The sequence below is a fragment of the Salmo trutta genome, chromosome 16, assembly GCF_901001165.1.
Source record: "Salmo trutta chromosome 16, fSalTru1.1, whole genome shotgun sequence".
NCBI classification, from domain to species: domain Eukaryota; kingdom Metazoa; phylum Chordata; class Actinopteri; order Salmoniformes; family Salmonidae; genus Salmo; species Salmo trutta.
In genome coordinates, this window is record NC_042972.1 from 32,815,628 (window position 1) to 32,831,414 (window position 15,787).

A 15,787-nucleotide genomic window follows, 5' to 3' on the forward strand; every position below is an offset into this window, starting at 1 on the left:
TATTGTAGGAAAGGACCTTCAGCTCCACAGACTCCGGTGGGTCAAACGAAGGCTTACACAGAACATCCAGGACCAAAGCCAGGTCCCAGGTTGGTGACATAGGCTTAGACACTGGTCTGAGCCACCAGATTCAACAACAGACCCTCCTGACGGACCCTCTCTACAGTGGCCTGAATCAAGCCCACCGGAGGAAACGCATAGAGCATGGTCCGAGGCCACTGATATGCCAAAGCATCCGTTCCCAACGGAGTGCCCAGTTCCCCCATTGAGAAGAACAGACAACAATGCACGTTTTCTCGCAATGAGTGATGATCTATGTCAGCCCTGGCTAATTGGTCCCATATCTAGACAACCACCAGTCTCCACTCCGTAGAGATTACAGCCAATCGTCCAGATAAGCCCCACCGGTGCCAAATCCGCCTCCACCACCATAGAAAAGAAATGACATTGATCACGTGCTTCCGATAAAATGATACAGTCATCGGCACACTGCTTCGAAGTATACCGCTTAGCAATTTTGACACACATCTCGGAGCTCCAGCATCAAACGTAACATAACTGTAGAAAAGGTGCAAGGATTAGGGACAGCCTGAAAGGCAGGACCAGAAACTTGTAGGCCACACCCTCAAAATGAAACCTCGTCTGTGTGTATCCGATGTGAAATGGCTAGTTAGTTAGCGGTGGTGCGTGCTAATAGCGTTTCAATCGGGTGACGTCACTCGCTCTGAGACCTGAAGTAGTTGTTCCCCTTGCTCTGCAAGGGCCACAGCTTTTGTGGCGTGATGGGTAACAATGCTTTGTGGGGTGTCAGTTGTTGATGTGCGCAGAGGGTCCCTGGTTCAAGCCCAGGTTGGGACGAAAGCTAGACTGTTACATTGGTGCCGTGACCTGGATCACTGGTTGCTGCGGAAAAGGAGAAGGTAAAAAGGGGGGTGAGTGTAACCGATGTGAAATGGCTAGTTAGTTAGCAGTGGTGCGCGCTAATAGTGTTTCAATTGGGTGACGTCACTCGCTCTGAGACCTGAAGTAGTTGTTCCCCTTGCCAAGGGCCGTGGCGCGATGGGTAACGATGCTTTGTGGGGTGTCAGTTGTTGATGTGCGCAGGGGATCCCTGGTTCAAGCCCAGATTGGGGCGAGGAGAGGGACGGAAGCTTGACTGTTACATGTGGGGAGGCTGTATAAATATATATATATAATTATAACTCTTCAGGATCCGCCCCTTTTTTTCAATTTTCGCCTAAAATGACCCAAATCTAACTGCCTGTAGCTCAGGACCTGAAGCAAGGATATGCATATTCTTGGTACCATTTGAAAGGAAACACTTTGAAGTTTGTGGAAATGTTAAAGGAATGTAGGAGAATATAAAACATTAGATCCAGTAAAAGATAATACAAAGAGAAAAAAAACATTTTTTTGTGTCATCCTCTTTGAAATGCAAGAGAAAGGCCATAATGTATTATGCCAGCCCAGGTGCAATTTAGATTTTGGCCACTAGATGGCAGCAGTGTATGAGCAAAGTTTTAGGCTGATCCAATGAACCATTGCATTTCTGTTCAAAATGTTGTATCAAGACTGCCCAAATATGCCTAATTTGTTAATTACTAACTTTTCATGTTCAAGACTGTGCACTCTCCTCAGACAATAGCATATTCTTTCACTGTAATAGCTACTGTAAATTGGACAGTGCAGTTGGATTAACAAGAATTTAAGCTTTCTGCCAATATCAGATATGTCCATGTCCTGGGAAATGTTATTGTTACTTGCAACCTCATGCTAATCACATTAGCCAACATTAGCTCAACTGTCCCGCAGGGGACCCACCAATCCTGAAGAAGATGACTAAATGAAAAAGCGCATCCTTCAGATCCATGGATGTGAACCAATCTTTGGTTAGGTTGGATGGGGAGTGTTGTTGCACAGCTATTTTCAGGTCTCTCCAGAGCTGTTTGATTTGGTTCAAGTCTAGGGTCTGGCTGAGTCACTCAAGGACATTCAGAGACTTGTCCCAAAGCCACTCCTGCGGTGTCTTGGCTCTGTGCTTAGGGTCGTTTTCCTGTGGGAAGGTGGACCTTCGCCCCAGTCTGTGGTCCTGTGCGCTCTGGAGCAGATTTTCATCAAGAATCTCTCTGTACTTTGCTCCGTTCATCTTTCCCTCGATTCTGACTAGTCTCCCAGTCCCTGCCGCTGAAAAAATGTCCCCACAACATGATGTTGCCACCACCATGCTTCACCATAGGGATGGTGCCAGGTTTCCTCCAGACATGACACTTGAAATTCAGGCCAAAGAGTTCAATCTTGGTTTCATCAGACAAGATAATCTTGTTTCTCATGTTCTGAGAGTCCTTTAGGTGCTTTTTGGCAAACTCTAAGTGGGCTGTCATGCACATTTTACTGAAGAGTGGCATCTGTCTGGCCACTCTACCATAAAGGCCTGATTGGTGGAGTCCTGCAGAGATGGTTGTACTTCTGAAAGGTTCTCCATCTTCACAGAGGAACTCTGGAGCTCTGTCAGAGTGAACATCGGGTTCTTGGTCACCTCCCTGACCAAGGCCCTTTTCCGAATGCTCAGTTTGGCCGGGCAGCCAGCTCTAGGAAGAGTCTTGGTGGTTCCAAACTTCTTTCATTTAAGAATGATGGAGGTCACTGTGTTCTTGGGGGCCTTTCAATGTTGCAGAAATGTTTTGGTACCCTTCCCCAGATCTGTTGCTCATCACAATTCTGTCGTGGAGTTCTACGTACAATTCCTTCGACCTCGTGGCTTGGATTTGCTCTGACATTCACTGTCAACTGTAGGACCTTATATAGACAGGTGTGTGCCTTGGACTCCAATCAAGCTGTAGAAACACCTCAAGGATGATCAATGGAAACAGGATGCACCTGAGCTCAATTTTGAGTCTCATACCAAAGGGTCTGAATACTTATGTAAATAAGGTATATATGTATTTTATTTTAAATACATTTTCAAAAAATTATAAAATCTCTTTTTGCTGTGTCATTATGGGCTATTGTGTGTAGATTGATGAGGAAAACAATTCATTTTAGAATAAGGCTGTAATGTAGCAAAATGTGGAGAAAGGGAAGGGGTCTGAATACTTTCTGAATGCACTGTAAAAACATTTACAATACATTCCGTTCTCAGCATCAACAAAACTCTCTCTATCCTCAATCTTGTTAAGTGTGTTCAGGTGTGTTGGCCGTGCCCTCTAATTGGCCACACATCTTAATGTGTGCTTGTTTCCTTTGAAATGGAGTCTGTTTGAATAGACCAAAATATATGTATGTGTAAAAAAACATTGTATTCTCGCTCCATCATGGTGGTGCAGTGGACTAATTTCATGGATAGAGAACAGAAGACTATAGGTTTCAATCTCACTGATGTCGTGTCACAATAAAAAAGAAATGTGTTTGCACGATTAAAGCCTAAGGAAATTCATTTCCATGTGTCCTATCTGTGATTGGAGTAAAAAAAAATTCACAGAAAATAAGCTAGTAGTGTTATTAAAACTCTTATTGAAATATTCAGTAAAAGTTTTAAGGAAGTTTCAAAGAAACTCAAAATAACATACAGTTTCCGTTCTCAGAGCATTAATAAAACTTCCCAGGAAAACTTTCAAGGAACCAGAGTAAAACGTTCTCAGAACCTTCCTGCAACCTAAAAATAAAAGTTCCCTGAACAGATGAAATCTCCACTTTAAAAAACTTTCAGTTTTAACGGTCAGGAAACATATGGCTTCATTCCCACAACCAATGTGAAACCAAAACATACATTTCCACAACTTCCAAGAAACCAAACGTGCTAGCTGGGTATAAATTAAAAGTGAACAGTACCAGAGAAATGGCCATGTTATTAACAATGTTACCGCCAATGTGGTGTCTCCTAAAAACGGCTGTGTCAGACTTCTACAGAAGATCTCTGTCTCAGCTTTTCTCTGGGCCCCTGATACCCCATTCTTATGATTACAGCTTAAATCAATGTGCTGACGGTACATAGTTAGAGTCTGACGGTACATAGTTAGAGTCTGACGGTACATAGTTAGAGTCTGACGGTACATAGTTAGAGTCTGACGGTACATAGTTAGAGTCTGATGGTACATAGTTAGAGTCTGACGGTACATAGTTAGAGTCTGACGGTACATAGTTAGAGTCTGACGGTACATAGTTAGAGTCTGGGAGGTGGCCAAAGTGGCAGCAAAGAGCCACAAAGAGCTTAAGCCACTGCTAAGATCAGCAGAACAAAATCAAACGTTAATGTTGGGGCTTCCTAATCAGAGCAGTGTGTTCGAGATCATACTCTTTTCCATAGTCTAAAGGCTTAGTTAATGGGATTCATTCTGTGGTGTGAGTGAGTGACAGCGCTTGTATTAGCCCACTAATGCTAAGTTAGGAGTACAGGAAACAATGGTTAGGATAGAATGTGTGATTAGGGCTGGCTTTGGCTGTCATGATTTACATCAGCTGCTTTTCCATCACTACAAGACAGACTTACAGACAGACAGTGTCTCAGTCAGCTAGCTCTTGCACTCTCTCAAGGCCTCATTCGTCTCCCAAGAAAACTCTTCACTCTTGTCTTCCTCTCTCTCCTCTCAAACTATTTTACTGTGTGTTCGTCCCTCCATCTCCTGCCTCTCAATTCCTCTCACTCTTTCTCACTCCTTTTCCCCTTTGTACCTCTTCCTTTCCTCGTTTTCACTGTCATTGCAATGTCTCACTGGAATCCAAATATACAGTGGGGTCAGCCAGTGTATACCATTCTGTAAACACCAACTCCTTACCCCCTGAGAGAGAAGACAGGGTGGGCCGGACTCAGCCCAGCACGGCATGAGTTTAAAACTCATATCCACACTCTCTTTGAGGACATATACAGTATGTGTTAACATAAACCTCCTCCAATATGTTTACCCCTTTCTCCCTGCAGACCCACTCCACACTCTTGTTCCTCCTCTTCCTGCCTCTCTCTCAGTGATGATATCACATCGGTAGGCTGACTCGATGGCTGTGTCAGCTGTCGCGTGTGAACTATTTTAGGACGTCTAATCAACAGCTCTCTCCATAGCTTAGAATGCCTCCTACCCTCCCCACCCACCCACCACCACCCCTCACACACACACACACACACACACACACACACACACACACACACACACACACACAGATAGCACCGCTGTAGATAAACAGTGTCCGAGCCAAAGTATCTTGTTCTTTCTATTTCTTTCTTTGTACTGTGAAGTGAGTTTCCACCTGTGGATTTGTTGATTAAATGTCGTTTATTTCGGCCCGGCATGTGACTCCCTGTGCTACATTGGTATAAATACTTTATCGGCTTAAAACAGATCATTTAAGCACATTTTTGTGAGGTGGAAAGGCAATATCCACATGAGAGCTCTGTGTGGGTTAGAAAGCAGTAAATGGCCTGGTTGCTGTGGTATTAAAGCTGGTACTGGGAAATGGAGTACTGTTAATACATTAATCTATAAATTCAAGGTATTCTAAGGAAGTAACCAATAGAAAAACCTGTGCTTAAATCAAGTCGGACTAAATTACCTCAATAACTGAATAACCAAAACCTCTCTCTCTCTGTATCCCCTGTAGAGTCGTACTCTGTGGCCGGCAGTGAGGGCAGCATCACTCCATCCGTAGGCTCTGTGTCCCCCCAGGCCTCTGGCATCTCCAGCCCCTGCTCTCCCTCCTCCCCTGCTGGGTCGCGGCACTCCGTCAGTGCCCTGAAGAAGTGGCTCACCAACCCCGTCCGCAAGCTGAGCGTGGGGGGAGGAGGAGGAGTGAAAGGAGGAGGGGGATGCAAGGAGGACAGGCAGGTCCACAGGCTGGATGGGAAGCATCCCTCTCCCCTCCTCCCTAACGGCCAAGCCCTTGGAAGGCCTCTGGAGCAGGGGGAGAACTACACCATCCTCCCCTGCACTGATGTGGACTTGGTGAGGCATTACTCTCTACTATAGCCTTGGAATCCACACAGAGGTTTTTATAAAAGATTGTGATAACGTCACTTCAGGACAAACCCCTGACTCCAATGACTTAATATGAATGCCCAAGTAACGTGAATAGGTTACGTGTGTGCGTGTGTGTGTGTGTGTGTGTGTGTGTGTGTGTGTGTGTGTGTGTGTGTGTGTGTGTGTGTGTGTGTGTTGTGCAGGGGAATGATGGCCTGGTGAGTCCAGCAGCATACTCTCCAACACACCCTCTCTGTCACAGCTACCTATCTGACCTACTACAGGACAGGGATACACACAGTCTGGTAAGGGTTACACACATGCACGCACACACACAGTCCTTTAGGTGCCTTTTGGCAAACTCTAAGCAGGCTGTCATGTGTCTTTTACTGAAGAGTGGCTTCCGTCTGGCCACTAAACCATAAAGGCCTGATTGGTGGAGTGCTGCAGAGATAGTTGTCCTTCTGGAAGGTTCTCCCATCTCCACAGAGGAACTCTAGAGCTCTGTCAGAGTGAACATCGGGTTCTTGATCACCTCCCTGACCAAGGCCCTTCTCCCCCAATTGCTCAGTTTGGCTCGGAGGCCAGCTCTAGGAAGAGTCTTGGTGGTTCCAAACTTCTTCCATTTAAGAATGATGGAGGCCACTGTGCTCTTGGGGACCTTCAATGCTGCAGAAATGTTTTGGTACCCTTCCCCAGATCTGTGTCACGACATAATCCTGTCTCGGGAGCTCTACGGACAATTCCTTCAACCTCATCGCTTGGTTTTCGCTCTGACATGCACTGTCAACTGTGGGACCTTATATAGACAGGTGTGTTTCTTTCCAAATCCTGCCCAATAAACTGAATTTACCACAGGTGGACTCCAATCAAGTTGTAGAAACATCTCAAGGATGATCAATGGAAACAGGATGCACCTGAGCTCAATTTAGAGTCTCATAGCAAAGGGTCTGAAAACTTATGTAAATGAGGTATTTGTCTTTTCTATTTTTTATAAATTTGCAAAAATTCTAACAACTTGTTTTTGCTTTGTCATTATGGGGTATTGTGTGTAGATTGCTGAAGATTCTTTAAAAATATATATATTTTAGAATAAGGCTGTGACGTAACAAAATGTGGAAAAGGTCAACGGGTCTGAATACTTTCCGAAGGCACTGTTATTGCAATTTTATTGCATTCCTTTTTGTAAAATATTTTTTCATTTTAGTTTAATTATTAAATATTTTCTTAACTCTTCATAAAACTGCATTCTTGGTTAAGGGCTTGTAAGTAAGCATTTCACGGGAAGGTCTACACTTGTTGTTTTCGGCACATGTGACAAATACAATTTGATTGTTAGAGCTCTGTACACAAAGGCTGATTCTGTGGCGATTTAGAGAACAAAGAGATACAGTGAGGGAATGTTTTTTTGATCCCCTGCTGATTTTGTACGTTTGCCCACTGACAAAGAAATGATCAGTCTATAATTTTTATGGTAGGTTTATGTGAACAGTGAGAGACAGAATAACAACAAAAATATCCAGAAAAACACATGTCAAAAATGTTATAAATTGATTTGCATTTTAATGAGGGAAATAAGTATTTGACCCCCTCTCAATCAGAAAGATTTCTGGCTCCCAGGTGTCTTTTATACAGGTAACGAGCTGAGATTAGGAGCACACTCTTAAAGGGAGTGCTCCTAATCTCAGCTTGTTAACTGTATAAAAGACACCTGTCCACAGAAGCAATCAATCAGATTCCAAACTCTCCACCATGGCCAAGACCAAAGAGCTCTCCAAGGATGTCAGGGACAAGATTGTAGACCTACACAAGGCTGGAATGGGCTACAAGACCATCGCCAAGCAGCTTGGTGAGAAGGTGACAACAGTTGATGCGATTATTCGCAAATGGAAGAAACACAAAAGAACTGTCAATCTCCCTCGGCCTGGGACTCCATGCAAGATCTCACCTCGTGGAGTTGCAATAATCATGAGAACGGTGAGGAATCAGCCCAGAACTACACAGGAGGATCTTGTCAATGATCTCAAGGCAGCTGGGACCATAGTCACCAAGACAACAATTGGTAACACACTACGCCGTGAAGGACTGAAATCCTGCAGCGCCCGCAAGGTCCCCTTGCTCAAGAAAGCACATATACATGCCAGTCTGAAGTTTGCCAATGAACATCTGAATGATTCAGAGGACAACTGGGTGAAAGTGTTGTGGTCAGATGAGACCAAAATGGAGCTCTTTGGCATCAACTCAACTCGCCGTGTTTGGAGGAGGAGGAATGCTGCCTATGACCCCAAGAACACCATCCCCACCGTCAAACATGGAGGTGGAAACATTATGGTTTGGGGGTGTTTTTCTGCTAAGGGGACAGGACAACTTCACCGCATCAAATCTTGGGTGAGAACCTCCTTCCCTCAGCCAGGGCATTGAAAATGGGTCGTGGATGGGTATTCCAGCATGACAATGACCCAAAACACACGGCCAAGGCAACAAAGGAGTGGCTCAAGAAGAAGCACATTAAGGTCCTGGAGTGGCCTAGCCAGTCTCTAGACCTTAATCCCATAGAAAATCTGTGGAGGGAGCTGAAGGTTAGAGTTGCCAAACGTCAGCCTCGAAACATTAATGACTTGGAGAAGATCTGCAAAGAGGAGTGGGACAAAATCCCTCCTGAGATGTGTGCAAACCTGGTGGCCAACTACAAGAAACGTCTGAGCTCTGTGATTGCCAACAAGGGTTTTGCCACCAAGTACTAAGTCATGTTTTGCAGAGGGGTCAAATACTTATTTCCCACATTAAAATGCAAATCAATTTAGAACATTTCTGACATGCGAATTTCTGGATTTTTTTGTTTGTTATTCTGTCTCTCGCTGTTCAAATTATAGACTGATCATTTCTTTGTCAGTGGGCAAACGTACAAAATCAGCAGGGGATCAAATACTTTTTTCCCTCACAGTATTACAGCTGTCAGAGCATTCATTTCCCTGTTAGTCAAACACTGGCACTGAGGCTGAAACAACTCCCTTTAAAACCCCTATCAATATTCAATAAGGAGAGAGTGGGGGGAGGTGGCGAAAGAGAGAAAGAGGGATGAGAGAGAGGGAGGGAGAGAAAGAGGAGAGAGAGAGAGAAATAACAAAAGAAAGTAAGAGAGGTAGAGAGAGAAAGAGCAAAAAAGAATCCTGACCCACAGAGAAAGCGGAGGAGAATTAACCATAAATAGATGTAAGGTCAGAAAACATCAAGTCTGTCCTCATGTAACCTGAGATACCTCTGTTGCTGGGCAACCGCTTATTGGTTAATGCAAAAATCCTGGAAATTAGAGCATTAACATTCAAACAGAGCACATAAGCAATGCTAGAGTCATCAAACAAACCAGAGGAGTATGCTAAATTAGTATAGCTAATGTTTATAAAACATAACAGTTTCCCCCGCAAATGCATAGTCACTGGGAATGCTGTACAGTATATTCAGTGTATCTGGCAGTAACTCCAATTCACCCAAACATTACCTTCAAAGAACAACTTTGCCTTATCAGTTATTACACGCACATGCACACAAAAACACACAAATACACACACACGCACACACGCTCTCGCCCTCAAACAATCAGGAAAAAACTCTCACCACTTTAAATCTAAAGAACATTTAAGAAAGCCCTGTGCAGTGGGATCAATCCTGTGGGATTTTCCAGGCTGCATCTGGAAGTGATCAAGCAGCGAGGCAGCAGATCAGCCCCGGACAGCCTACTGCGTCCACAGACTCACTGGGGAGCTGAAAACAGGTTCAGAGCTGGGGGTGGAGGGCTGGAGAGGTGGGTGGAGGGGGGTTAGTAGAGTAGAGGTCCAGGGAAGACTAAGACGTGGGTGTTAGAGAAAGAGCTTCAGGGATGCTGGATATAACATGGTTAGGGAGCAGGGGTAGGGGTAGAGAGGGGTTGAGGGAGATGTGGGTAATAGGGATAGAAGAGAAACCAGGGGAGGCTGTCAAGGGGAGGAAATAGGGAGGTAGAGGGGGACTGGAGGTCAGAACAGGGTGTCTTGGGTGAGTCTAGGTCAGGCTTAGAGAGACTGGAGAATCCATGGGAAGGAAGAAGAGGAAATGGGAGGGGGGGGGGCTTGAGGAAGTGCTAGGGGGAATGGCCAGGCTGGAAATGTTTTCTCAATCCCTCCCCCCTCCTAACTCTTACTGAAACTCCAGCGTTTACACCCCATGACACATTCTAACCACTGAAACGCTCCATGAGGGTCAATAAATATGTAAATCTTTAGGACTCTTATCACAGCTCTGCCATTGCCTTTACCTCCCCTTCGCGGTCAGAAGAGATGACCCTGAGCTGAGCTGCCATGAATAGGCTACCTCACTAGGTCCATCAGGAGCTCTGCCATCCCTTTAACATACTGGTGAATAGACCTACTGTCTGTGGGCTGCCTGGCGGTGGTAACATTAGGATACGAGGAAGCATGAGTCAGACGCGATATGGCTATCATGGACATCAGCACCCATTTGTGTGTGTGTGTGTGTGTGTGTGTGTGTGTGTGTGTGTGTGTGTGTGTGTGTGTGTGTGTGTGTGTGTGTGTGTGTGTGTGTGTGTGTGTGTGTGTGTGTGTGTGTGTGTGTGTGTGAGTGTGTGTGGCAATTCAGGATCTTGTCATGATTGGGGGTTTTGTTGAGCCTAACCAGGCCTGGATTGGTCACCCAGGAGGTGAAAGTGATGGAAGGATAACTTAACCCAGCATTAAAAACAGGTCATAGAGAGGGAACGTGAGAGAGGAAGTAGGGGGACAAGACAAGGCCAGGAGAGAGAGAGAAAGAGAAAGAGAAAGAGAAAGAGAAAGAGAAAGAGAAAGAGAAAGAGAGAGAGAGAGAGAGAGAGAGAGAGAGAGAGAGAGAGAGAGAGAGAGAGAGAGAGAGAGAGAGAGAGAAAGAGAGAGAGAGAGAGAGAGAGAACTGGTCCATAAATTGACAATGGGAGTGTTAGTGTAGTAGAGAGAGGGGTTGAGCGGTGGTGCAGATAAATACAGGGGTGGCTGAAGTCTTAGAAAGAGAAGATTACATTCTTATTCCTATTCAGAGATTAGCCTGTATTTGAGGTGAAGACTTATTTATTCTTTGAAATATTACTCTCTTGCTATTTCAGCCTGCTATCACCTAGGCAAGAAAGAGAGAAAGGAAATAAATGGAAAAGTGCTTATTGCTATCAGAGTACAGGGGGTGTAGACTAAGTGTCACGGCAGGCAGTTTTTTTCAGAGGGGATAAGTAGTGAGGAGTCTCCCTCCTGGAACAGCCTACAGGGTGCTGGAGTTGTCCTGAGGAGTCTCCCTCCTGGAACAGACTACAGGATGCTGGAGTTGCCCTGAGGAGTCTCCCTCCTGGAACAGACTACAGGATGCTGGAGTTGCCCTGAGGACTCTCCCTCCTGGAATAACCCAAACGGTGCTAAAGTTGTCCTAAGGAGTCTCGCTCCTGGAACAGCCCACAGGGTGCTGGCCTTGTCCTAAGGAGTCTCGCTCCTGGAACAGCCCACAGGGTGCTGGCCTTGTCCTGAGGAGTCTCGCTCCTGGAACAGCCCACAGGGTGCTGGCCTTGTCCTAAGGAGTCTCGCTCCTGGAACAGCCCACAGGGTGCTGGCCTTGTCCTAAGGAGTCTCGCTCCTGGAACAGCCCACAGGGTGCTGGCCTTGTCCTAAGGAGTCTCGCTCCTGGAACAGCCCACAGGGTGCTGGCCTTGTCCTAAGGAGTCTCGCTCCTGGAACAGCCCACAGGGTGCTGGCCTTGTCCTGAGGAGTCTCGCTCCTGGAACAGCCCACAGGGTGCTGGCCTTGTCCTGAGGAGTCGACCTACTTCCTCCCTCTCCTTCTCATGGACATCTGCTTCCTGGATTAGGAGCTACCAGCCATAGGTCCAATTCATGAACTGTCTGTCGGCCTGGACTCTATGCTCTTTTTGTATAGCAGACATATTCTTACAGTCAACAGACCTGGAGTGAATACATGTATGAGCTCACCTCTCCACCCTCTTCTTTCAGAACCATCATTATTCCACTATTCTCCCAGGAGAAGAAGATGGCTCCTCCCTGATTGATGACTCGACCAGCCAATGGTCAGCCACCATGGACAGTGAGGAGGACAGGAGGAGTGCCTTAGAGAAGAGCATGTAGGTGGTTGTGACCTCCACGTGAACCCACAATGTGTCCAGTCTTATGGTCCCTATCCCATTAATGGACTGTCAGTTTTCCACCACAGTATAATGCAGCATCTAAGTGCTCCTGGTGCTGCAGTCATTAAGTCCCTGGTAGTGTCCCAAATGGCAGCCTGTTTCCTATGGGCCCTGGTCAAAAGTAGTGTACTATACAGGGAAATATGGTGTCAGTTGGGATGTAATTCAGTATGCTGTGTCCTAATGAGAGCTAACGGCGTGATGGAAGTGCTGGCTCCACTCTGGGAGAACCCCATCCCTCACTGTGATGAGAGAAGACGCTGTTTAATGGCTGCCCTCTATTACTACAGCCAACTCATCTCTCTCTCTCTCTCTCTCTCTCAGATATGTGCTGACAGAGCTGATAGAGACAGAGAAGTTGTATGTGGACGACCTGGGCCTCATAGTAGAGGTGTGTGACAAATCGATCATGTGACATTTTTTATGCTGACCCCCTATTAGTTATTTTTGTGATATAAAGTACAGTACACCTAAAGTCTCCTTTTTTTTGTTATGCCATAGAAGTTATTATGCTATTGTCTCTACCATATTACACAATTATGACTATAGCCAGATGCCCTCCTGTGAAGTAGCAGTACTTCCTGTCCTGAGGTAGGGTGTGTGTGTCTTCTACTCTGCCCAGGGCTACATGGCCAGCATGGCCACTCACGGGATTCCAGAGGACATGAAGGGCAAAGACAAGATAGTGTTCGGGAACATCCACCAGATCTATGACTGGCATAAAGAGTAGGTCTCACGCTCTTGGCTAAACGTGTGTGTGTGTATGTGAATACTGAGCGCTGTTTATGTGAAGAGCTTGTGTGGAGTGTGTGTGAGAGCTCACTGAGACTGGAGCATGTTCATCAGCACGTATCATATAAGTCTGATGCTCTCACACTGAATCCACATGGCTGTCAGATATTTCCTGTGTGTGTGTGTGTGGTCTCGGGAAAGCCTGTCAGAGCTGTTTCTCTCACTCCTTCTGTGTTTCTGTGTGTGTCTGTTTCCATGTGTATAGTTGTGTATCTGTGTGTCTCTTCCCCTCTGCCTGTGTGTGTGTAGACGAGTGTATATTGGTGTTCGACCCTCCTCTCTGCTCTGTGTGTGTGTAGACGAGTGTATATTGGTGTTCAACCCTCCTCTCTGCTCTGTGTGTGTGTAGACGAGTGTATATTGGTGTTCGACCCTCCTCTCTGCTCTGTGTGTGTGTAGACGAGTGTATATTGGTGTTCGACCCTCCTCTCTGCTCTGTGTGTGTGTAGACGAGTGTATATTGGTGTTCGACCCTCCTCTCTGCTCTGTGTGTCACAGCTATCTCCTGGGGGAGCTGGAGAAGTGTGTGTCTGAGCCCGACAGACTGGCCCAACTCTTCATCAAGCATGTGAGTCTGTGTGTGTGTGTGTGTGTGTGTGTGTGTGTGTGTGTGTGTGTGTGTGTGTGTGTGTGTGTGTGTGTGTGTGTGTGTGTGTGTGTGTGTGTGTGTGTGTGTGTGTGTGTGCAAATGAGTGTATGTGTTTGCATAAGTGTAACTCTTTGTTTGCGGACACACCATGACAACCTAGCCCCTTACATGGTCTTTGATTCTGTTTTCTTGTATTTGGAATGAAGTTCCAGGGTGTCCCTCTGTGTCTGGTAAGAAGTCCTGGTCTCTTCAGAGTACTTACTGTGTTTACTGTCCCCGTCTCTGGTTCACTGCCATCCAGATTAGTCTTGATTGTTCAGGCTGCCTGGAGGAGAGGAGAGGCGAAAGCCAGTAGAATAATAATAAGTGCAGGCATAATTATCCTACAGGGCTTTGTGCTGTGCTACGGTCAGCTAACAGGTCCAGTTACAAAGAGCCAGTGTTCAAACGCCAGGCTGTTTGTGAAACTGCAGAACCAAATGAGCCATAATGACAGATAAATGACATTCAAAGCAAATAAACAGCTGTGTTTGTACTTAGTGCACACACACAAACACACACACACACACGCACACAGATGGGTTTGTGTGTGAAGGTCAGGATCTCACAGAAAAAATGAGGCTGAGTGAGAAGAGCAGGACCATGGCAGGAAATCCATGCACACATACACACATTCTTACATTATTTTCTATAGACACACGCACATACTCTCTCTCTTTCTCTCTCCCACTTCCCTGTCTCTCTCCCTCTCTCTCTGTTCCTTCATTAGTCCAGCAAGTTTATTAAGCAACAGTGAATTAAACGATTCTTCCCAAGCTGCCGGAACCATTTAATAAGGCAAAGTTCCTCCTCTTATTTAACAGATTTCAAAAGGGCCTGGAGGGGAAGGAGAACCGAGTCAAAGAGGAATAAGAGGGTTAGAGCAGCCGTAATGGGGGAGACTACACACCAACACACACACAGACCTGCTCACACTAGCTCTCTCACACACAGGGACCAAAGCTCTCTCATCATCTCTGTGTTTGTTTTTGGACCTCTAGGAGCGGCGTCTCCACATGTACGTAGTGTACTGTCAGAACAAGCCCAAGTCAGAGCACATTGTCTCAGAGTATATCGAGACCTACTTCGAGGTGAGTGACTCTTCACAGCACAACTACAAGGACAGTTTAAGAGCAGTTGAATCCCACTCAGGCATCATTCTAGCCCAATTCCTCTTATTTATCTAACTCTGGTTTGGGTTGTTTGTATCTTAAGTGCTAATTCTGTCTGTTTATGTCTGACTGACCCAAACCTGCCCTTAGTTCTGTATGTCTTCCCACTGGGCACAGACGTCAGTTCAACGTCTAATTTTGATTTACATTTGGTTGAGTTGTCAACCAACTTGAATTCAATGTGAATTCAACAAAAAAAGACGTTTTCTGAAAATCCAATCAGTTTTCCATGTTGATTGAACATCACATACATTTTTTGTTGTTGAAATGGCGTTGAAACAATGTTGATTCAATCCATTTTTGTTCAGTGGGTTCTGTCTGACTGACCCGAAGCTGCCCTTAGTTATGTGTGTGTCCTATGTGTGTGTTGCTATGAGGAGCTAACCTGCCTGGTTCTGTAGGAGCTGAGGCAGCAGCTGGGCCACAGACTACAACTCAACGACCTGCTCATCAAACCAGTACAGAGGATCATGAAATACCAACTACTGCTCAAGGTGTGTGTGTGTTTGCGTGCGCATCTGTATGTGTACTTGTCCAAGCGCGTCGGCCTGTGTGCCTGTGTGCGTATACGTGTGTGTTTGAAATCCCTCTGGAATATGGAAAAGTACTGGTATAATTAGCATGATGTCATCTAGCCCTAGCTGATTTGAGTCATCGTGTAATGGAGCTGTATTGAATGACGTGTCACTGGAAGAGATGAAGAGAAAGAAAGGCAGGAAGAAAGACAAATTGTGAGTGACTGGAGAATAAGCAGCCTGCCCCCCCAGCATTGTGGGAGCTTTTACTGTGATTTAGAGATGAATGTTGAAAGCTTTTGTCCCAAGAGTCCCAAGTCCTCTTATCAGCTCCCTAATCTCACTGTGGATAATATGTCGCTCTTACATGATGAAACACAAGATACACTACAGTCCCATTTTGTTCAGAAATCCCTCCGAAACATTCAGTAACTATTCTCTGATTGGCTCCCTCAGGACTTCCTGAAGTACTACACCAAAGCAGGAAGGGATACCTCAGAGCTGGAGGTGAGAGTTCTCCCAAAACCA

General features: G+C 45.7%; 1 protein-coding gene across 3 annotated transcripts in view; it reads left to right on the forward strand.

Moving 5' to 3' along the window:
• The window catches only part of LOC115150575 (rho guanine nucleotide exchange factor 25-like), a 51,330-nt gene that overhangs the window by 24,858 nt on the left and 10,685 nt on the right, over window positions 1–15,787 (forward strand). Inside the window, exons 2-10 of one of the 3 annotated variants that reach the window (XM_029694010.1) lie at window positions 5,590–5,930; window positions 6,149–6,250; window positions 11,962–12,089; window positions 12,477–12,543; window positions 12,775–12,878; window positions 13,443–13,512; window positions 14,574–14,663; window positions 15,146–15,238; window positions 15,716–15,766. In XM_029694010.1, coding sequence (XP_029549870.1) covers window positions 5,590–5,930; window positions 6,149–6,250; window positions 11,962–12,089; window positions 12,477–12,543; window positions 12,775–12,878; window positions 13,443–13,512; window positions 14,574–14,663; window positions 15,146–15,238; window positions 15,716–15,766 — 1,046 coding nt within the window. The remainder of the gene's footprint in view (window positions 1–5,589; window positions 5,931–6,148; window positions 6,251–11,961; window positions 12,090–12,476; window positions 12,544–12,774; window positions 12,879–13,442; window positions 13,513–14,573; window positions 14,664–15,145; window positions 15,239–15,715; window positions 15,767–15,787) is intronic. The other 2 variants (XM_029694011.1, XM_029694012.1) reach the window with 2 other exon arrangements.